The sequence below is a fragment of the Chiroxiphia lanceolata genome, chromosome Z (genome assembly GCF_009829145.1).
Source record: "Chiroxiphia lanceolata isolate bChiLan1 chromosome Z, bChiLan1.pri, whole genome shotgun sequence".
NCBI classification, from domain to species: domain Eukaryota; kingdom Metazoa; phylum Chordata; class Aves; order Passeriformes; family Pipridae; genus Chiroxiphia; species Chiroxiphia lanceolata.
The window spans coordinates 18,744,199-18,768,091 of record NC_045671.1 but is presented as its reverse complement, the minus strand read 5'-3'; the positions used below and the strand labels follow the sequence as shown (position 1 = coordinate 18,768,091).

Here is a 23,893-nt window from a genome sequence, read left to right as displayed (position 1 = left end):
ATCATACCTTTATCAAGTTGTATTTCCTATGTCTGTGTGTGTACCATACAAATACACTGCCATGCGAGGTACTCCAGAATATTTCTTTTAGGGGTTTACATTCCAGGAGCTTCTCTTTAAATGGTCAGTTCCTTCAAACTGAAGCAGTTTTGTCAGACCAAAATTTTTAAATGGTTTAAATACTTATAAAATAATTATAGTTACAAAAGTAAGTATAAATTGCTACTATTTTTTTCAGTCTCATTCCCATGCTGAGGTGATGTTATGTTACTGCAATATAATTTGCTACAGCTACACTTTTTTCAAAGGTTTTATTTTTAGTAGATAAAATGCATATGCATGTTTTTAAAAGATTTTAAAACATTCAAGAAATGCTCAGAGAAATTAAATCATCACAATTACATTTACAGCTATATAGGGATTTTGTATGATTTGATGGCAAAAACATCAAGAAGTTGGTAAAAAAAAGCAAGCACAGCAGAACCACAGAATTTTTTTCTTCAGCTTTGTTTGACTCCAGAAGAAACTACACAGACTTGTGCAATATCATCATACTCATATGTTCTCTTCAAAAACGTGTCTGTAAGTCTTAAGCCAGAGACACTCTAGAAAGGAAAAATATTTTTAGGAGTTGGTATTAGAAAGAATTGTTAAACTTATAAAACAGCTATTTTGTAACAAAACTGTGCTAATGCCTTACTTGCAATCCCTGCACTGAAGACAACAATGTAAGTGCAAGGTGGAGGGATGAACTTGGGTGCAGCTTTCCAAGTTGCCTTCCTGAAACTCCACACCAGTGGATGGAATTAGTATTGCACATTTCTAAAACCAGATCCATAGTCCTTTCACTGCTAGAGAAAATTGAAAAACAAGAATAAACCTGTGGGCTTTTTTAAGCACTCAAGGACTGCAGACATGTGAAAGCTTGATTATTATTCAGGTTACTATTAATCAAGAATTTATAAATAATTATAAGGCAGCAAGCAAGATTTACTTTGACACACAGTAGTTCAGCTTTGTTTGACACGAGCATCCTGTCATGCATTTAACAGTACTGGATAACTAATACTGCTAACATTTTGGATGGACTACAAGATTTTCATGAGAAGTATCTGCAGACTAAATACATGCTTTAATCCCTGCCCTCAACTTCTATTTAGAATTATTTCATTTAATTATCACTTTTGCAACCCTAAGACAATTTGTGATTAAAGTATGAGGTACAATCTTAAATAATACTGCAGACAGCTCCATGGAATTCCTCTACAACTTTTTGGCAATCTCCTAGTTCAGACGGTATTAACAGATCATAACAGAATGGGCTATTTTGTTGTTTTGTGTATTTTTTAAATCATTGTAAATTCATAAGATGTGTTTCAAGCAGTTTTGTCTTACTACAACTCATAGTAAAGACCACGTTTAACTTGTCTGAGGAGAAATTATTGAAAAATGAAACAAAACCAGCCATAACTTACCCACTCCTGAAAAAGCACAAGAATAATTTGATATGGTTACCTGCAGTTTGTTATTTTACATGTAATGTCAAAAGGTTCTTCCAAATTTACAGTGTCTGGTATTGTCTCCAAAGAAAGCCTTACATCACCATAGCCAGGAGCCTGAAAAGTAAGAAGAATGTATACTCAGATTTTGAATAGTGAAGTTGAAGTTTTTACTACTCAAGTTTTCCTTTACTGCAAGAAGCTTGGAATAAGAGGAATTTGAAGAAAGAAGGTTGACTCTGTGCTTTTGATTAGTATGCAAATCACAGCAGTTCTCCATCCACTGCTGATGATCACCACCTTCACACGTTTAACAATTCATTAGATAAGGGTGATCATTATTACTATGTTTTCCAGATAGTTTACACCCTTAAAGTCTGAATAGCCATATACAGTTCCTGAGAAGATCTGCTTTATCCTGAGACCTGTTAATCAGATAACAGATCTACACAGACAATGTAAGTAAAATTTTCCTGCATAAACCCACCACTATTCCACATCCTAAGAAATAAGAGGCTGCTCATTCTCCCTGCCATTTCAGTCCTCCAAGCTTCTGCCAAAATAATTAATTGCCACCAGTTAGAAAGTCACATGAATATGAATGTTTATCAACTATCCTGTTCTGTCAAGAGTCAAACACATTTCATATGACAAACCTGTGGTAAATATCCTAGTTAAAACCAACCAGGGCTGATTCAAATTGGTAACCTGCAGATAAAAAGCAGGTTTAGATTTTCAATCCCCACAAATGATAGACGGTAATGAAAAAATAAGGGAAAAATTTGTCCTGCCTGATAAGGCTTAGTTGTTGCACATGTTCCAAGTCTACTGATAAAATCATGCTGTAGTGAAAGTTGTATTTACAGCTTGATTGAAAGATATACCTGAAGAGGTTCAGAAAGCCAGTGCTTGAAACAGGTTTTAGTCACATACAGTCCATTACTGATTAGTGACAGATGACATTTTAGAAAGCATATTTAACTGGACATTACAGTAAGCAAAGGGATGTCAAGCCAATGGGGATTTCAGACCAGTTGAGCAGTGTACATTTGGAACCTTTCAAGAAAGAGAAGTAATTACTCAGCCTTGGAAAAACACAGATATATTCAGCTGCATTAGGTCACAGGGAGGAGTCAACTGGAAAATTATACTCAGTTCCCTCAACATAACACTGTTTGCTGTAACACTGAGCTCTTCTTTTAAGATACATTAAGGGGAAAAAACCCCATACACAAATGCACAATAAAAGCAGTATTTTATAGAATAAACTTAGCAGCAACTGGCCAAATCAAAACAGAGTAGATGAGAAGACCTATTCTGGCACATAGTGTTGAGTTTAGAAATGAGATACCTCCAAGAATTGATGGCTAGAAGTAAAGGCCTTGAAGTAACACCACGAGGAGCAAGGTAATTTTCATCCAAAATTGAGGTAATTGCTCAAAAGTATGGAATCAACTAGACAATTCCTCGCTTGTCCTGCTCAAGAATAATGTTTAACTTTGGTCTGGTTCTACTCTAGTCCTGCACTGAATGCCTGTGAGCAGGTGGAGTACCCTTGGCATACTGTGGACATGCATCTGTCTGGTTTAATGTCACCCAAAAAGAATGTAGTTGTGAATTCCAAGACCATTCCACAAAAAAAAACCCCAACCAAATTATGGTACGTGGTGGTAATCCAGGATTGTTGTTTCAAAAATGCATTTCTGATCCGAACCATAACAATGACAGAGGGGCACAGTACAGGCAAAATTCTGGGTGTTGGGGGCAACAATAAGGCTGGCAAATGGATTAGGATGAAAATGATTAAAGATGAATGAAGCCAAGAGATTAAATAATCTGACAGCACTTAAAAAATTAGGAGAAGACAAGAGGGAGCTGCACACACTGCAACTCAAAAGGGAAAAAGCCCAACTATTTGCTGCTTTTCTAAAAACATATGTTGCTTAAAGTACACAAGATTGCTCATGTTTCTCTGTTAATCATGAGGCACAAACCAATGACAGATGACTAAAACTAACCACGGAGAGTGTTTCATGTGCAATACTCAAATGTTCAACAAGAAGGGATGCAGTGTGAGACAACACTGATTTAGGAGGGGGACAAAATCTTTCTTTAAGAGAAATGATGGGAAAGCTCAGTTGAAAACGAGACAGTTTATTCTTAAAAGATAAGCAGCAAGTTTCAAAGTAACAGGAGTAACTTAAGTTCATAAAAAAGGGCAGTTTCTAATTTGATGAGGTCATACACACACTTTACACTTCAATTAAAAATAAAGAGAAGTTTCAGTGACTAGCTGTGAATTTCCAGGATCCAAGTTTGCTTGCCTAGTTCTCAGTCAGTATGATTTCCCTACAGAATTGCTCAGTTACTAGAAGATGAGGACTGGGGGAAAGACAGAGGTAGAGACCCAATTATAAGCTTTGTAAACTCAGACTAAGATTCATTTCTCAAAGTTTTTTTAACTATTCTTCCATATCTCTCTTACCATCCTCAGTTGAAAAGATGCAAGTCAAGTTTAGGCATTAGAGTAGACACATTGTGCAGCTAAGTTAAGCAAGCTAGTAAATACAACTTAAAATTCATGATCAATTTATAAATCAACTAGAATAGAACAGATTCAATCAAAATTGTGGACATGAAAGACAAATAATATTACACATAAAAATTGTTACTCAAAGATAATTTTATTCTAACCAATGTATTTTGCAACACTAGTTACTTGATTTTGGCAACTAAAATGCACAGTCCATTAAGTTATCCACACTTCACTGAAGAAATACAGGAAATAACTCTCTAACACATATAGAAACATGAGGTTCAGAAAGTAAGCAGCTCACATTTTCCAAGTCATTATTAAATTGTTCGTTGAGTTGCCTTAGAAATGAGCTCTAAGTTAACACTTGAATTAACCTTACCATTCTTTGGAGCTGGCTAGTTTGCAGCCTTCCTCGTTCACCCAGATTGGTTTTCCATACAATATCTAGTTTACCAATCACTGTTACACCTTTTATTACTCCAGCTTTCTCTGCAAATTCTTGCTTTGGTTTTAGACAATATAAGTATTGACGTGTATCCATAGGTTGTAAGTAAGTCCTTGCGCCAAAAGTAGACTCACTAAACAAAAAAAACACACTGGGTCTTAATTTAAACAGTTATTTTGAAAAAGACTTGAAACCCAACCTTTTTTCCCCATCTCTCACCAGTGTTACTCAGTGTGTGTTCATCCTTTATTAACGGCAAAACACACAGAACAGTTTTCTGTTTTTAACACAACAGAAAACAATACTAGAATTTATGTACCACCAAGGACTGTGGGGAAAAAAACCATTCTTGTTCATCTGAGCCAGAGAGAAATGAGATGGAAATACACTTTGACACATTATAATTTATTATCTGGCATCTTAGCATTTAAACAACAATGCTGGTAATTTTTCTTTTGCTGTTTGGTTTCCCTCACAGTAAATCTCAGTGTAATGAAACTAAGATTCCTGTTCAAAAATCATTACAGCAGATGCAAACACTTTATAAGAACAATGCTCCTCTATATTACAGGTGACCCCTTCAACAGGCAAGAAGACAGAATTTTCACTTTAGCCCCCTCTACAGAAGCACTCAAACATCAGCTGCTCCAAAAACCCAAGCAAGTGCAAAGCACAAACAGCTGAAATTAACTTCACAAGCTTTTGTATCACAGTAGTCAGTTATTCTGGTATTTGGTATTCTACTAACGGACACTAAATGAAATTTAATTTATTTCACCATAACAAATTTTTATATTTTAAGATCCTATATGGGTGTTCCACTGATTCACCTTGACTGCTGCCTTGCTAGATCATGATTAGAACAATTGAAAACAGTTACCACTCTACTGATGGGAAGCAAGGACGTATCAGGTCCTGTAAGGCTAAGTATGTACACAGAGATCAAGTCAGAACCAGATGTGGGCTAAATATGGTATAGGAGATACTGAAAAAATAGTATGTTTTCATGTTACCATGTCATCCATGTTAGAAATTATTTGAGGATTAGGCTGGAGATTACTAGGTGGAATTATAAAGTTTTAAGAATAGTTTCTATGAAAAGAAAACTGGAACAGATTTTCCAGTTGAATACATAACAGGAATTTGATCTTTTTAATCAAGCAAAGAAGTGCAATCCTTCCATTACAGACAACTAACTGTAATGCTTACATCTCATGAAATCCTAATACAAAGAGTTTCAAAGTTAAGTATCCTGAATACGAACATACCTTTTCCCTACTGTGTCAACTGTGTTCAGTTCTGCAACACTGTACATCATAGATGGCTCTAAAGAAACCTTCTCCATAAACATTGGAGAGGTAGTGATATTCTGAATTTGAGCTTCCAGAAACACTTCATCTGTCTGGAAAAAACCAAAAGTGCAAGTTCATGAAAATGTGATTAGTGTTATTGAACAGAGTAGACAGTCCTATTGTTAAAAAAAAACACATGTGTTTAGTTCATGCCTGCAAATCAAACTAATTAATGCAAGAAAAAAACCTTAATCCCAGTAACAATAGGAGCAAAAGTGTTAGTCAACAGGTATCTTGCCAAACAATGGATGTGGGATAATTTTGCTATGTTCTAGCTATTCCTTATTTGTAATGCATCAGTTCACCACTTCCCAAGACTTCCATCAACTTAATAGCAACTCAAGATTTAATCCAAATTATTAAAAAAAATTTAAAAATAGAAAAAATGGTAAGGAATTGCAGTGCACAACATGCCATGCCAGATGACTAGTGCATCAAGCTGTATAAAAAAATTAAAGTAAGTGTGTGGTTTTTTCTTTAACTGAAAAAAATATTTCATGTACATGCTCTGAGATTTTATTATTATTATGAAACGCTGGCATTCTGGCTAAAACACAAAATCCAGCCTCCTCTCTCACTCAGCTCCATCATGCCAAAGGTTACCAATACTGTATGCATCTGACAATTTAACTGGTGCTGTACCTTCACAACTTCTGAAGCTAATGTCTAAAAATGGTATTGAAGGACCAAGTCTGGTACAGAAACAAAAGCTAAGGCTGTTACACTTCCAAAGATGAAAACACATAGAACTAGAGATGGTTTTGCCTCACATCTTTTGTGGAATTGCAAACCAATGAAGTCATTTTGCAACTCTAAAAATCTCAGGGCACAGGATCAGTCTACTAGAGGTAAGAGCCCCCAGAGAAGTGAAAAACAAAACCAAATTGCTAATTTAAATAAAAAAAAAAGGGGTAGCAAGCAAATTTGTATTTACAGAAGAGTTACTGATTCAGGCAGTTGGTCTAAATGATTGTTGTAGGCTACTTCCAACTGAACTAGTTAGTCTATAGATTCAGATTGAAGCAGTTTATTTTGTTATGATAAATTTTTAAGTACTTTTATGAGGAAAGCAGAAAGAAGCTTATAGTTTCTTTTAATCAATTTAAATAAATCACTTCTTTATACAAATGGAGTCCTGTTGGTAAATTACAAAATAAAAGTGGGACAAAACATCAAAATATGTTTAGTCTCAAAAATATTGTGTTAGAAGGAGAAATACAGAATTGTTGTGTAACTTTCTCTTGTTTACTGTGTTTATAAGGCACAAAAACCAGACAATAGCATATATATGGCAATAAAAACTGTGCAGGCTCCATGGGTTACAGACACACCTCATGTTTCCAGGACCTGGAAATAACCCCAACTAAAACATGGTTCTAAGTAATCATTACTACTGTCACTAAAATTGATACCATTTATATCCCAAAAATCCATTGCTCAAAGTGTCCATTTACCCAAATTTTAGTTGTTTTCAAAGCAGCAACCATAGGCAGAAATTTAGAAAAGCTAATTTGAAAGGGAAAAGAAAAAACAAGCAGCATAATGAAAAAGCAAGTTAGTTTTGTGTTATTTGTAATCTGTTTTAATATCACACGGTTTAACAACCCCCCTTAAATATTTAAAAATATGCACTATATTTTAATACAAGGCACACCTTAAAGTGAAATCAGACTGCAGAAGTGACATACTAACTCAATCAACTGTTACATGCAGTTAAAAGTTGGAAAGTGCAGTTCCAGCTAGCAAAAGGAACAAAGAATATCCAACTGCTGCTCTCTCCTCAAACCCACTGTCTCCACCAAAGAGATGTGAAAAGTTCTGTCACAGCTTACACAAGCAGTGCTGTAGTGAAACCTACATTTACAAAGGCAAAATAAGAAAAATTTTAGGAGAGAATCGCTCCTGTTTTCAAATAATGAATCTAGTAAAATTTTGGTAAGGTATTTTATAGGAGGACTCCCACAGGCAAGAATCTGTAATAATCAACTCTGAGTTTCAACAATGGGTATTAAAGAAAGAGCTAACCATATGAGTGATTAGTTGCACATATAAAAACAAGAAAACATCTGTTTATGATAGGCAGAACAAACATTGCTTTTCCATTATGTTTGTAAAAGAATGTCAATAACAAGCACAGAAACAGGTAAGCAATTAAAAAAGCATACATATTTATAAAAAAATAAATAAAAATTACCACAGAACTGAGGTCACTCTAATGGGAAAATAAAAAAAAAAAAAATTAGAGAAATTAGGGTTAAATGTTAAAGAAAAAGGAGGCTAACTTTCAAACAAAATGCATCTCTGCATTTTTTTGCACCATCTAAACAAGACAGCATTAGTAAGACAGAAACATAAAACAAAAATGGATGCAAACAAAGATGACAACTACATTTCTAATAACTTATAGCTAGTATGGTTACATGGTTTACTAGCTTTGCTTCAGAACTAATCCAAAGTAGAGCTTACGGCACACAAATCACAGACAAGATATGGTAGAACAAACTGACCAAAAAAAAAGGGAGTTTTTGAGCAAGTTTCAAGTTTGTCCTAAATTTAAATCCATGCAATGGGTCGTATATGAAATGGAAAAACAGTCCCCGTCATTTTACAGATAATTTGAAGCATCCACATATATAAGGTCCCAAAAAAACCCCAATGTGGTAATGTGTCCTAGCAAAGCTACAATGTAGCAAGTTATAACAAAATTTGGCATACTATCAGGAAAAACTTTTTTAAATATCCATCATTCCAAAAACTCAGTTTTAATTGCAAACTTTCTTATCTTATTTGCAGGAACAGAACATTTTACAAAGCCTTTTCCAAGGCACATCAAAGTCAGTGAGAGAGTTTCTATAGGCTGGGGCAGGTAATTCAGTCAAGGGATTGCAGCAGGTTAGGGCAACAGGGCATGTGTTCTGTGCACAAATTTCAGTGATTGATTCAATTTGGATGCTACTGCAATATAAGCAACAAGCAAGAAGATAAGGTTCAGCATCATTCCTTGTCTTAGAAAAAAATTAAATTCTGGATTATCATTAGAATATTAATAGAAAATAATTTTAGTGAAAGGCATTATGAACAGACAGCATCATACCTGTAATATTAATGATAACAGTTTAACTGGTTAGACAACCTTTAGAGACCTTTAGTTAACTAAATAACTGACACATACCATTTTCTTTTCTCCCCTGCTCTCAAGGATAATAATCAGGATCAACGCCTTGGTGTTTTCATAGCAATGTAGTATCACACACGACATCTAATCAAATACTTATTTCTAGTTTTTTAAAATTTATTTGAATTCTATGGTCACAATATACAGCAACACTTTACATACTTCCAGAAATTAAATAGGAGTGGTACTATATCCGTTTCCTAGGTAAATGAAAATTGCTCAGTTAATATCATCCAAAATATTTTTTTTTAAATTTCTTTCAATCAATCATGTGGGTAAGACGGTAATGGGACTTGCACAAAGTCATGAACATGAAGAACAAAAGGCATTCAAACAGCCTTTTAAAACCTCTACAGAGAAAAAAACCCAAAACCCAAACCCACACACACCAGCTCAAACACAGAAGCTTCCCACAGATCTCTACCATGAGGAATTGGTAGCTAATTGAGAACTGGAGTTCAAGACCAGTCAGTATAACAATTTTGTAAAAACAAAGAATACTTTTGATCTATGTCAAAAGTTTGCCCAGAATTTACCTTAAAAAGGTTTTGATTTCCATTAGTGTTTCATCACAAAACAAAACTTACACAGGAAGTATAGAGAGAGAGCAACATTTAAGGTATCTGTCCCTCTCTCCCCTAACACACACTTGATATCTGAAACAATAATATAATGCAGACACTAAATATGGGTTTATTTTGCGCAAAGAGGAATTACCTAATTTGTTAGGATTATTTTTGTTTCTTTTGTTGTTAAACCACAGCAGAAGACATTTCCAGACATTCCCACTTATGGATAACAGCAGTTCTATAAAGCAGACTTAACATAAGCATGTGCTTGTGTTCCAGCCCTCCTCAGGTATCTCACACCTGATCAACGTATGGTTTGAAGCCTGTGGCCTACATACATCTACCAAATTCTTACCATAAATAACCAAATATGTCCAAATAAATATGCAAGGCATATATAAGGTCATTTAGTTTCAAAGTGCTGTAACTGTCACAAACCTAAAAATTAAATTACTGAACGGAAGGGTCATAATTACATTTAAGCTAAATTTAAGTAATTTAAATTTAAAAAAATTTAAATTGTCCCCACTCTGATAAACTGTCATCTGCTTTGTGAACAATTTATCTCCCTTACAGTAAGTACTCTACCAGCCTAAATATACAAATAATAACTGAAAGTATCTGAGTTCATGGGCAACTGGAAAATATGCAAAATTGTCAGCCAATTACATTAAGGTCTTGACATGTCTATCTTAGTACCATCTCTTTCAACCCGGAAACAAGAGCCTATTTTAAAACTAAACAATATATATCTATCATCATTTTTTTCCTTTTAAAACTGATCACCTTTCTCAGAAGGGTGTACATACAAAAGCACTTTGAATTTAATCTAACCACCTAACATGAAGTAATAAACCCAGCACACCAAAACAAACCCAAATACACACAGATCTCACCTCAGCATTGTAGAATTTGGTTTTCACATCTAGTGGTTTAAGAACCTGAATGAAACGGAAAAAAAGATGGACAATTGGTTTCTCAGACAACTTCAGCATAAACTGCTTCGAAGTGGTAGGGTCTTTTACTGAAGTGTTATTTTTCTTTTTGATCTTACACATAACAGGTGCATAACGGAATATGTGATACAACTGACTTGGCTAAAGCCCCACAACTAAAGAGTATGTACTTGCTGCTTCTTACTTGTGCATAATTGACTGCTTTCCTACTAAGCAGTTTTCTCATACTGAAACCAAGTAATTCTCGACCTAAGCACTGGCCTCTTACAAAACCAGACAAATCCAGTGCTCTAAGTAGATCTATGTCTTTAAAATAACATCACATTCATCCTGGATCCTGAAGTGGTCTGCACTTGCTTTCAAGAGTAAGCAAGAATTATCTAATATTTACAAGTACTTCAGAGTTCTGCAGAAAAAGTTGCTGAGGGCTTCTCTAAAATAAAAGAAATAGAGAACTATTCATGTGACTAGCTTTAACAAAAAACCACACTAGCCTTCACTTCCTTCTTGAAAATGCAGCTGTTTCGAGAAATAAAAAATCCAATACATCATTTTAGTCTTACGAGATTCGATCAGCAAAAGAAAGCAACTCCATGATATAAAAGCGATTCTCAAGTGTTGGTTCTTAAGTACTTGAATTTTTGCATAAAGCCACTACAGTTAACACATTCAAATATGAAGTGTATATACAGTGACGTAACTGAAAGAAAAAATCTTCTATTACACTTGTAAGGAAACAAATTTAAATTCTATTCCTGAAGACATTTATTTGCCTTTACATAGGAAAACTTTTTTTGTTTGCACATAAATGCACTGCATCCTAAGAGACCCCTAACGTTCCAAGTTGTAAACAAATCTTTTAGCACTGAAGAACTCAAGATTAAAAAGTTGTCTTCAGAGAGATTTCTGCACTATAACAGGCATAAAGTTCAAATCTTTCCAGTATTCATAACTATCTCTCTCTCTAGTCAGAAAAAAAAGTTAAAATTTTAATTTAAGTCTTTGCTGGTTGAGTAGGGCTTTTTTCAGCCAAATATTTTGCTTCAGTAAGCTTCTTAGTAATTTTTCTACATGCTGATTTTTTTCTCTCTCTTCTGATAGACAAAGTCTTTCCATTCATTGCAGTAAATTTCAAGCGGCCTTCCAGTAAAATACAAATAATTATTGTGAGGTTCACAAATCACTCACCAAAGCTAAACAACAACCAAACCCCAGAAAGAATCATTCCTTCTCCATTTAAGCATAATGCCGTTATTACTCCGAGAAAGCTTTGGAACATAAAGGCACTGTCAATCAGAATTAAACTAAGTATGATGTTTTAAAAAAGAAGCTGATTATAACCACTTCAATTTAAAAGATGAAAAAAAAGTAAATGTAAAAAAGCTGAGAATCTGTCGAAGACAATTTTTTTTGTTTGTTATAAAGTAGCTGGTGGCATCTCAATCACAAGCAGCCATCAATTCTCATTGCAAAGAAATGGTTTAGTATTCTATAACTTCTTTTTGTTTGTTCTCAGATATTCTAGGTGGTGTCTCGATATCAAATCTACAAATAATGGCAAAAATGTCTCAGTAAAGAGTTTTTCTCATAATGAATCAGAGGGTATTTACAGAATGGTGTAAAAGTGTATATATATATATATATATATATATATATATATATATAACATTTAAGAAGCTCTTATGCTTCCTTCTTTGTAGGAAAGGCTTCAAATTTGACAGACAGCTAGCCTTAGCTATTTTGACAATTAAGTTGTCTGTCTGGGTTCAGTTAAAAACCACAGCAATTGCAACATCCATGTAGACCCCAGAAAAAAGTGCACAAATAAGTTTACATACAAAATCTAAAGGAGACAAATCAACATCTTAGACAAAGCTCTGGCAAGAACAAAGGTAAGGAACAGAGAGAATATGAGATGTGAAAACCTGCAGATGCATGTGTAAGTGATCAGAGAAAGCCTAGAGGGGACAGAGGTAGCCAACACTAAACAGAGGGACAGAGAATGGAGAAATGGAAACAGTTTCACAAGGAGAGCACGACAAAGCACACAAAGATGAAAATTAACTTCACTAAAGATGAAGAAACTCTGAAGAGATTCTGCATTCAGAAGGAGTGTAACACAAAAACTGATATGGAATGATTTTCCCTAGGATTGCCAAGAAACACATCTTTGATTAATCAGTTTGTGCCATTTCAAGGTAATGCTAACAGTACTTGGATGTTCTTTGTCATCATCATGGCCGGGCTTCACGAACGAAGATTTGGGGAGGGCTCTACCCACATTTGTTACAAGCGCGCTGGTGGCTAAAAAGGCCAATACGAGATAGACAACTCCGGTTGCAATAGGCAATATCCACATGTTCTTTGTAATGAATGGCAATTTAACCTTTTAAAGACAGAAATACTTTTTTCTGAAGTATCTAGACAGAATACTAAAAAACTACAAAATGAAATCACCTCATAGAATCACAAAATATCCTGAGTGGGAAGGGACCCACAAGGATCTTCAACTTCCAGCCTTGTACAGGACCATCCCCAAGAGTCACACCATGTGTCCGAGAGTATTGTCCAAACACTTCCTGAACTCTGTCAGCTTGGTGCTGTGACCACTTTCCTGGGCAGCTTGTTCCAGTGCTCAATCATCCTCTGGGTGAAGACCCTTTTCTTAACATCCAATCTAAACCAGCCCTGACACAACTTCAGGTCCAAACTATATAATGCTCCTGTACTGCCAGATACTCTGTGAGAGCATCTTCCATTCCATGAGGAAGAGCCAACAATTATCCAAATCTTAACATATTTCTCTAAAAAATCCCCAAACAGCCATTAATTATACAGCTAAAATAGATTCCTTCTTGCCAGAACCAGTCCACAGATAACAGTATTTTCCTGCTTTCCTCAGTTACTCCAATCTCAAGTCTTGAAATTTGTGTGATGGAACAAAAGATTTCAACACCGTCAATTACTTCTGTGGGTATTAGTTAGATAGAGTACATCAGACATCTTTGCTTAGATTCCTTTAAAAAACAAATCACTAAGTTCCAGTTTAAAAAAGGTTACACACACTAAAACAAAAATCAGAATTTTACACTGTAAACTCAATGGTTAGATGCATCAAAGTCAGAATGAACAATGTTCAATAAAATCCTGTTTAAAAACAGTTAAAAAGCTGGCTGCTATAAAAAGGGATTTTTTAAGAGTAATTTTTTTCTCTATGAATTAAAAAAAATTGTAAGATGTAATATTTATTATTTCTGAAATGTTTACGTGTATGACAATTAGAAACCACCAGTTCATGTGAAGTTTGAAGTGATGGCTTTTAATAGTTCACTTTTAAAAGCGAACAGATTTTTGGTACATAACAGTTCTTTTGAAGTGTCAAATGTTTTAAAATGAGTTTTCAAGACTCACACATTTATTAAAAGTAGAGTGGAATACTTCATGCAATACCTGAAATTTGAAGAACTTTCTGAAATACATCTTCTCTCCAGTCTGCGTAGTGTAACTTACTGCACAAACTAAGCTGAAAAGAAATAATTTTTTAAAAAACAATTTTGAGTTACTTTAAATCTATGCTATATTAGAAGCAGAATGCTTCTGCTGCAGTTTCATTTAAGCTCATTCAACAACAGAAAAATTTAAAACCTTACATGTGTGTTCCTATTTCCTTTACTTCATGGTGGATCACATCATCAATGCAACAGTCAGGTTTAAGTTCTGCCACTGCAGCACTAGAAGCTGAAAGGTTCAAACGCTGAGAACTCGTCTGAAGATCAGCCTGGAGACAGAAAAACAAAGCATTGGTTAGAACTGCAGCTGCTTAAAACCATCTAAAGAAAAGTAATTTACATTATAAAGTACTAGGTTTCACTGAGCATTTTGTACCCTACACGCTTTCATACATATTATATGTTAAGATGATGAAACTTACCAAAGCTAAAGAAAAGTTCGAAAACTTGTAAGTGGTCTAGTCCTTTAACATGCAACTTACAAAACCTCTATTTGCTTTTTACATTGAGTTCCACAATGACTTCTGGAATTTCTACTCTCAGTGTTTTATTTGTTCAACAGAAAATGCAAAACAAAAACGTAGCACTAGAAAACAACTCATACAAAATACAAACCAGCGTGCAGTTTACATAGACTTGTTTTGACAACCTCATTGAGTACGCAAGTAAATGAATATAACTCCATATTTTTAGCTGTGAAAGTTTTGCTAGACTCATTCTTCAGAGAAGCTTTGCATAGAAGGGTGTGTCCAGAGAAGGGCAATGAAGCCGGTGAAGGGTCTGGAGCACGTGTCTGATGAGGGGCGGCTGAGGGAGCTGGGGGCATTTAGCCTGGAGAAAAGGAGGCTCAGGGGAGGGACCATGTTGCTATCTAAAAATGCTTGAAAGGAGATTGCAGCAAGATGGGGGTTGGTCTCTTCTCGTAAGTTACAAGCAGTAGGACAAAAGCAAATCGCCTCAAGTTTACCCAGGGAAAGTTGAGATTGGATAGCAGCAACAATTTCTTCACCAAAAGGGTTGTCAAGCATTGGAACAGGCTGTCCAGGGAAGTGGTTGAGTCACTAACTCTGTGGGGACGGTGTAGATGTGGCACTTAGGGACATGGTTTACTGGTGGCCTTGGCAGTGCTGGGTTAACAGTCGGACTTGTTGATCTTAGAGGGCTTTTCCAAACTTAACAACTCTGTGATTCTGTAATATATCCATTTTTTGACACAATCATAATTCTTCATTTTAATCTTGAAAGATTTCTATAATAATTTCTATTTTTATGTCTTACTGTTTCCAATTTCCAAGTATATTTTCTGGATTGGAAAAAGTGACATGTATTTCCTAAAGCCTATAAATTAGCATTATATATATACAATATATTGTCAGAAAACATCATTTTTTTTTATAAATCAAGTAAGTGGATTTATCATCACATACCTTTACCAGTATGTCCTTGACAACCTGATTACTATCATTGTGCACACTAATATAACTGGAAAACGTCTCACCCAGAAATATGTTTCTGCAGTTCAGGAAAAGAAAATATTTTTAGTAACAGTTACTAAAAAATCAGAACATGTCACTGAAACATCTTTTAGTTCTAATTTAAAAAATATATACACACACATGTTTGCCGGATTAAATCCTAGAATAATATTGGCATCTTCACACCCATACTTCTGAAGCCATCCTTTTAAGACAAACAGCTTCAAAAGAGAGCAAACAAATCAGATTTTTTTTTCCAGCTCAATATCTGAGATGAATAAGAAGATGGCTTCCAGTACCCAAAGCATCATGGTAGCAAACTCTGTTAATGTAAGATGGGGTTTATAGCAGAGCATTACACCAGTCATTCACGCACAGCTGTAAATCTCTTCCAACTTTCAATGCTTATTAAATTCAGCCATGCTACAGAAAAGAAACATCGGGTAGCACACACACACACACATTTATAAATATATAGATTTAGATTTATAAATCAAACCACAGGTTATTTTTAAAATGACTGAAAATCTCATTGCATGACAATGGTGTTCAAATAGAAAGAGAAGTAATAAACACATTATTATTAAATGAATCCTAAACCTTGCATGTTACAGTTACAATAATTCATTCTTACCCAAAATTTTGAGGCAGAGTCAGCATTTCTCCTAACATCAAAGTTTCTGCACCCTTTACAGTAGAAGGATCATCTTTCATGAGTTGATTAAAGAGATTACCTGTAGAAATATCAAGTTACTATTAATTACATATTTGCTAAGTCTAAAGGTTTGTCTACATTTAAGTTAGACGCTTAATCACTAACTTAGATGTAGTTTATTTTTAGATATATTTATTTTACAATAAACTTATTTAGGGAGGAAATAGATATCCATAGGCCTGTCTTTAAATTATAATTTAACTCCCATGCACTTGTATCCAATAATTTATTCAGTATACATACTGAAGGGTACAATCCCAAAGGCATAGCTCAAATTAACATTGAATTTTAAGGGAAATTCTACCCAAGTAAAGCACAGTACATAACAGAACTAATTAACCTCACTTATTTTCTTCCCCTGCTTGGTTTGTATTTCCACACAATCCTCTTTCTTGAATCTTCCCTTTGACTCTTATACTTGACTTCTAGACTTCAACTATTTCTGTGGGACAACCCAGGGATTTCCAATTTATGATGGCACACTAAGTATAACACAATTCAAAATCAGTCTTGCAAAATTGTTTTCCATAGAACATTCACATGTTGGTTCTAATTACCAGGGCCTTTTCTCCAGATAAAAAAAGACAGTAATGACAAGCTTTCTCCACTTACACATTTCTCTCACAGAACTGCCTTCAATTTTGTATTAATTGCTCAGACTTTGAGATCATGCATTTGAGTATCATCACTAAGCTTTCAAAGCTGTAGGTCAAGAGCTGCAGAGTGCACCTTGGTACCTTCCTTCAATTATTACCAAATCTAAAATATACTGCTGTTTCAGAGTCCCCCCTCTAGGGGAGGTCATAAGAATCCTCTAAGAAGCATAAGAAGCATAAGAAGCAATGGTCACATTGCTTAAACCTGGTAAGACATACATAACAATCAGTCAGTAGAAAAGATTTACCTGGTAAATCTCTTTCTTCACAAGTCACCGGAATATTAGTGAATAAAGTAGGTTTGGTTAGCCTCATCACTGCAAAAATCAGAAAATAAACCACAGGTCAATTAAACAAATATTTCTAAATGTTTTTTTAAAGTATAATTTTGTCTTGCTCTCCTTCCACCAAAAAGCCCCAACAAACCACAACTACCGAATAATCTTAGCCTGAAAAAGGGTAACACCTTCTTGGATCACCTGGCCTTTCACAATATAAAAAAATTCCCTGCTCTTCTGAGATCCAATACTGGCAATGGCATTGCTCCCTCCTCCTTTGTTCCCTTGGTGCACTGACATCTACTGCTTTCAATTTTATGTGCTAAATGTCTTATACCTGTTACAGCGTTAAGGGCTTTGTGGTCTTCAGAAGTGCACCAGTTTAATTTTTTTGTGGACTTCTTCAGTTAAACACCTGTCCTGTAATCCTCGTTGCTCTAGAATGGGACAAGATGGCTAAGACAGACCCTTTCAGTCAAACACCAGTCTATAAGGAATTGCATTTACACCCTAATCTATAACACATACACAAGGTAGAGTTACAAGTCTAAAGGCCTACATTATTTATATATCTGCTTTTTCTTTAAGCCACAACCTTTAAACTCAAGCCAGCAAAACCAGCACAAAAACCTGAGGAACAACATAACCATTTTATTGATACTGACAAAATCAAAATCATTGAGATTTTGCTACTTAAAAAACTATACTTCAAGAAAGTGGTATTTTCAAAGTCTATTTTAACTCGTACTCAAAATTACATTATTTTTACTTATATAACAGATATAAGATGCTACTTTTTAAATGAATTCTTCCCTATTTACATTAACCATGGCCCTAATCTAGTATATAGCTTATCATGAAATCATTCACATGAAACAAAATTGAGCATTTGTAACCTTAGGTGTTGATCTGAATATGTAAAAATCATCGGGTTTTTTTTCTTTGAAACTTAATAAACATAAAACCAACTAAAACTAAAAAATAAACCAAAAGGATTTCTCTTGACTGCAACAAGTTAATCAACATCCTTGCACTGATACGTGTGTTGCAGCTTTACTTTTATTGCATTTTTCTATAATTTATATATCCAGATAGCATTCACTGTTTCCAGTGGTGTAAAGTATTCAATTACTTCGATATACATTTGAATACAATGGGCTGTGTTGGTTCACAAGAACTTACACTACCATACAGCAGACCTATGCAAGTTAGCATCGACACAAACAATTCTCACTTTTCACGTAAAAAAGGTAACATTTTTCTCCTTGTTATGGTGAAAAGTGGAAAAATATGACTTCTGAAGGTTTAAAACCATGAGGTATATTAAAAAGATATATAAAACAGAGTAAATGGAGAACCACATTCAACATTGAAAATCAAAAACATAAAACACTGAATTGTACGTGCGTATGAACTAAGCATTTCTTGAACAGAACAAAATGAAAGCCTGGATTTCAGCTGGTGCACTGGTGCTACTCAAGACTATAATAATTCTGTAGGGCAGCCTCAGGTGGTGTTTGTTCTTTACATGACAGTTACCCAGCTGAAGTGCTCATAGCTAGAAGAGCATCTATCATTATTCACATATAAGCCAACCCAAAGCAGCAGAAAGCTGACAGCCAGTGACAGTGATCCCTCCTTCTGTTTAGTAAGATGCTTATTTAGCTCTTTTGTCAGTATATAAAATAAATATAGTAGGACTATATTATTGGTATTATTTAATTTTATTCAAATTTACACTAAGCCTGTATAAACTAGCAGTTGCTAACTATTTCTAAAGAAAGTTTAGTCATGTTTCAGGCAATAAATAAATACATCACAGAATGAAGTCAAAACAGAGAAAAACTACTATAGGTATATTATTTTATTTAATAAGACTACCAAATTAATATTAGAAAATACAGTATCTTTGCAGGACAAGGTCTCAGCACTTTTCTTCTAAGATCCCAGACACAAAATACAACATCAAATAAAATTCAAATCACATTGCATTCTCCTTCATTATATCTTCAAAAATGCTGATGCACAAAGAAACTTTGTTACTATTAATGTTAAACTCAGAAATAAAATTTCAGTGAAATAATTTGACTGTAGAAGCTACAAAACTAATAATGACCCGCAGTTACACTAGAGAGCATTTTGCACTAATTTTGCTAAGTGGTCATATTAAATGACACAAACACCCCAAATGTTAATATAAGACCCCCTTAAAATTCAGTCAGAGTTCAAAAATACATGCCAATCACCCAAACTGAGCAATAGCCTTAATTTTAATATTTAAAAAAATGTAATGCCTATAATAAAATATAATTATTCAACATAAGGATGTCATAAAAAATGTAAGTAAAAGTCCAAGGGGAGTTTACTTATTTTTACACAGAGGGATCTGTTAAGCTTATGCGCACTTTTATTTGATTAGCATTAATGATAATCTAACAATCTACAAATACATTTGTTTTCCTCCTTTTCCAGATGCCATAGACCTTGATCTCCAGCTAGAGCAAAACTATTTAGAGTTAGAGGAAGTGCCTAAGAGAAATGCATACCTTGCAGTCATATCAATCCCATTTTAGCTTCTCTACTGACCCTCTAAACATTCGATTGAGCAAGGACAGTATGACCTTCAAAAACTTTATTTTTTCAGGTCATAAAAAGTCATGATGAACTCAACCTTTTATGCCTGTTTAAACCCTCAGAGACCTTTACCTTCCATAATGACAACAAACAGAGGTCTATGTATAGAAGTCTCATTTCTTAATTTCCTCACTTGGAGCTGGAAGTGCTTTCTAGTGCTCACTACTGCTTTCTTGCTCCCCAATAAGAGACAAAACAACAGAAACGTCAGGAAAAAATAATCTTATTACCAAAGCTGTAAACCAGCAATTATTAAATTGTTCATATTTTTCCGTACACAATTTCTACTGAAGCTATCATTAGTATTTCAGTGAAAATACAGCTAACATTACTAATGCAGCGCATTCATGCCACATAAAATAAGTTTGTACTTCATGCAAGGGATATACCTTCATTAAAAAAGACTCTCACACACCTTACTTTCAGGAAATAATCAGATCTTGAAAGTCTTAATGTCAAAAGTAATTAGAGATATAACAGCAATTATTACAACTCATTTAAAAACACTTTTCCTTCTCCTAATTTCAAAGAAGCAGAAAGGATGTACTTTGTTCAACTGAAAGCATAGATTTTATTATCTGACACAGCTTGCCAAAACAGCCCGGAAATTCTGCTTTAATTTTTTCTTTTAGACCACCAAGGCAGCGAAAAGCTACAAAATGCAGTACTAAGCCAAACAGAAACTCACTAATCTTAATTGAACCATAAGTTTTCAGGCAAAACAAAGTTAAAGAAATATATCATTAGTTGGAAAACTGTAGCAAAGTAATATAAGTAGGTTTTTGCTTATTAATTCATCAGTTGTTCTAAAGTCTCTATATTCTAAACCTCTTAAAAACTTCAGTACTCCAGACAGTAATTTTATTATTAAACTGTAGCTTAAATTATAAACTAAATATAATTCCATATTTATGTACAAGCAAATTCATTTTATCTGTAAGGCTTAGCTTTTCCCTAAGAACATTTCTAACATATTCACAGTATAATATATCACAGAAAATCCATATCTGTCCCACAGATCTTCGGATAGTAGCATTGCAAGAGGGCAATTCATTCTCCTTGATGAGTCTATTCAATTTTATCCAGATGTCCTCCAAGTTCTCATTATTACAAATAGATTGCTCAATCGTCCACTTCGCTCTATAAAATGCATGCAGTTTTAGTCTTTCCAAATTATTTTGCAGTTCTTGAGATAAAGGAAGAATCTTTTCTTTGAGTTTAGCGCTAGGGAGAGAGATACTCCAAGACCTTTTCAAGTTTTGTTTTCCTTCAGGTGGTGGTTGTCCTTGATAGTCCAAGTTAACTGGTCTGTGAACAGCTTGTGCTTGGATTAAAGTTGCACCATGTTTCATGCTAGACTGAAAGTCAAGCAGATTCTTTGTGCAGTCGTAATCAGGAGATCCTATAACATATTCTGAAGGTGCAGAAAGATGTTTTAATTCTTCTGCTTCCTCACGAGAAATAACAGGTGCCCGCTTTTTTGGTTTGAGGGGAAGTCTGTATAAATCATTTGGAAACCAGGGAGCAAATCTTGGTAACTGACGAATGGGAAACTCCTTCACTGCTGCTTCTGCAAATTTCTGCAGTTTTATTACATCTCTCTGATGCGGTCGATAATGCAAGACCACTTCCATGCTTGTACCATAGGAATCCAGTGATTCTTAGGAAAACAGTGTCTTGATTAGGATTCTCAAATCTAAACTGAAACATCTTATTTACTAGAATTTCCTTGCCCTTTCCTTTTCCTTGACGCAAAGATCAGTGGAAAACGGGACCTAAAGTAGAAGTATTATAAAACAATAAGATACTACCATATTAAGACAAACATCGCTAGGACATTTTTCAAAAAAGAATCAGGTAGTAAAAATAAATGAGATATGTATTTGAACATTCTACTTTATCTAGGCTGAACATTAGTGGCTGTATTCCACCACTACCAGAGTAACTTCAGTACACTGAACATTATCCCCATGCACACTGTTTATTCAACACAGTCCCTTTGCAAGAGAATTCTTTTTCTGTCACCATCTCACACTTGCCATCTGTCACTATTCTTGCTATGTTATTGTGATGTATCTTAAAAGACATACAATTACTACTGCCTATCTTCTCAAATTTAGCCGACAATTATTTTTTTTTAATGTTTTTCTCCTACACATCAATATTTTAAGCCAGGGCATATAAAGCAACATGTGTGCTACAAAAACCCTTCCTGAAATAGTACTGACTGATACAGTAGTTTTTACAGTAAAAAGTTAAAAGGGAAGTGCTCTAGGCAAATAGAAGTTGCCTGTTTCCATTTCATATCAGAACTACAACATTCAGTTTTAGTCTCAGAGCTGCCAAGCAATACATGCAACCTTAATTCAAGGAACTGATAATTCCTTCATCTATTAGAGTTTTAGAATAATTAAAAGACTAATTAAGTACTCAAAGGTTTTATACTTTCATACAAAGAATACATTAAATGCGGGAGCATGGTGGAGGGAAAACCACAAACACTGTTATGAAACATAAGTATAACATGCACTCTATTGCTCTCCTGTTTTCCCACCCTCTTAAGAAGTTTGCGATCATTTCAGGTTCCCTGATCAGTAACATAAAATGATACTAAAATAATAAAATCCAGGATTGCCTAATCATTGCACTGTCAAGATTCTCTTTAGTATAGTCACAATGCAAAGAAGCCCTCACATCTTTCTCGCTTCTTTTGCAAAATCTACAGCCTGGACGCTGCACCAAATTCAATACAGGCCCAAGGACTGCACTGGTTTCTTACGAAAGTAAAATGACCCATCATAAAACTTTTTGCTTTGAATTAGTTACTATCAAAACGCATTTGTATTGTCAGCTCATGACGTTTCATATTCTGTGTGTATATACATATACATATTCGAAAAGGGCTTGTTGAGCTTTGAATTATGGTTAACAGATTTTACTGCGACATGCAGATACCATTACAAATTCCGCCCAGGAGTGTTTTAAAACTAGAAGATGGGCTCTGAAATGAACTCCACACCTGCACTGCTTGATCCATCTGGGCATCCTCAGATCTAGAATGCTTGCAGAATTGAGATTTTAACCAACTGTTTATTGCACCAACATAACTAGCAGCATTTATTACTCAGAAATTATCAAAAACTTCAGAGGGCTCTCTTGTATTAATTTTGTAAGGCATGCAGGAGACATACAGAATTTTATTTTCACTATTCGTGATCCCCGAATCAAGAAAGTAGGCCTGGTAGCTATGCATTGAGCACAAGGTGAAAAGGGCAAAATCCACCCAAAGAGGAATCAGAGAACCAATTGGGTTGGAAAAGACTTCTGAGATCATGGAGTCCAACCTATGACTGAACACCACCATGTCAACCAGAGAATGGTACCAAGTGCCACGTCCAGGCCCTTCCTCAAACATCTCCAGGTCGGTGACTCCATCACCTCCCGGGCAGCCCATTACAATATCTAATCTCCCTTTCTGTGAAGAAATCCCTCCTAAAGCCCAGTCTAAAACCTCTCCGGCACAGTTTAAGACTACGTCCACTCGTCCTGAAAAACAAACAAAAGAGGCAGCAGGGGAACCGGAAAGAAAATTTTAACTAAACGTTTTCTCACAACCGAAGCCTTGTGCAAAGCACGGACACGCCGAGCAGCCCCGCAGCCCCACCACGCCAGGTGCACACCCGTGTGAGGGGTATTTCAGAGTAGCCCCCGCCGCCTCCTTGTGCCCTGGGGCACCACCCACCGCAGGCCCCAGCGCCGGGCCCTGCCCTGATCCACCTCCTCCTGAGATGGAGGGGAGAAACACCCTCGGCTGCGGATCGGACACGCTGTTTCACCACCGGACCAGGGCCGGGTGGGTGCCGGCGGGGCCGCGCTGTCGGTACCTTTCAGAGCCAGCAAGTGCTCCTGCTTGGACTGATTGACGTCCATGGCTTCCACCCGCACTATGGCGGGGAGAGCTGGGCGGAGCCGCGCTGGCTGCGGCGGCCTCCACTACAGCACCCAGGGCTCCGCGGGAGGCCCGGGGCCGCACCGCCTCCTCCTCCGCCCGCCGGCACGGACGTCCCGCAGGATCATGGGAGTCGTAGTTCTGT

The 23,893-nt window shown here is 35.6% G+C and overlaps 2 protein-coding genes across 5 annotated transcripts; both read right to left on the bottom strand.

Annotated features, from left to right (window-relative positions):
- Positions 1-477: 477 nt before the first annotated feature.
- Positions 478-23,832, bottom strand: TRAPPC13 (trafficking protein particle complex 13). Of its 4 annotated transcripts, none has more exons than XM_032675500.1 (13): positions 23,684-23,790; positions 17,136-17,204; positions 16,151-16,250; positions 15,469-15,553; positions 14,183-14,310; positions 13,983-14,055; positions 10,473-10,517; positions 8,027-8,044; positions 5,749-5,882; positions 4,415-4,613; positions 1,516-1,616; positions 701-851; positions 478-605 (listed from the first exon to the last, which is right to left on the bottom strand). In XM_032675500.1, exons 1-13 carry the CDS (start codon positions 23,727-23,729, stop codon positions 501-503), a joined length of 1,254 nt encoding a protein of 417 aa, XP_032531391.1. In that variant the 5' UTR covers positions 23,730-23,790; the 3' UTR covers positions 478-500. The 4 variants fall into 4 exon arrangements, with proteins under 4 accessions (XP_032531391.1, XP_032531392.1, XP_032531393.1 ...); XM_032675501.1 differs by having other exon boundaries at positions 701-848; XM_032675502.1 differs by lacking the exon at positions 8,027-8,044 and having other exon boundaries at positions 23,684-23,832.
- Positions 20,347-23,796, bottom strand: SHLD3 (shieldin complex subunit 3). Its single transcript, XM_032675511.1, has 2 exons — positions 23,684-23,796; positions 20,347-21,574 (listed from the first exon to the last, which is right to left on the bottom strand). The coding sequence occupies exon 2, from the start codon at positions 21,431-21,433 to the stop codon at positions 20,684-20,686; it is 750 nt and encodes a 249-aa protein (XP_032531402.1). The 5' UTR covers positions 21,434-21,574; positions 23,684-23,796; the 3' UTR covers positions 20,347-20,683.
- Positions 23,833-23,893: the final 61 nt, after the last annotated feature.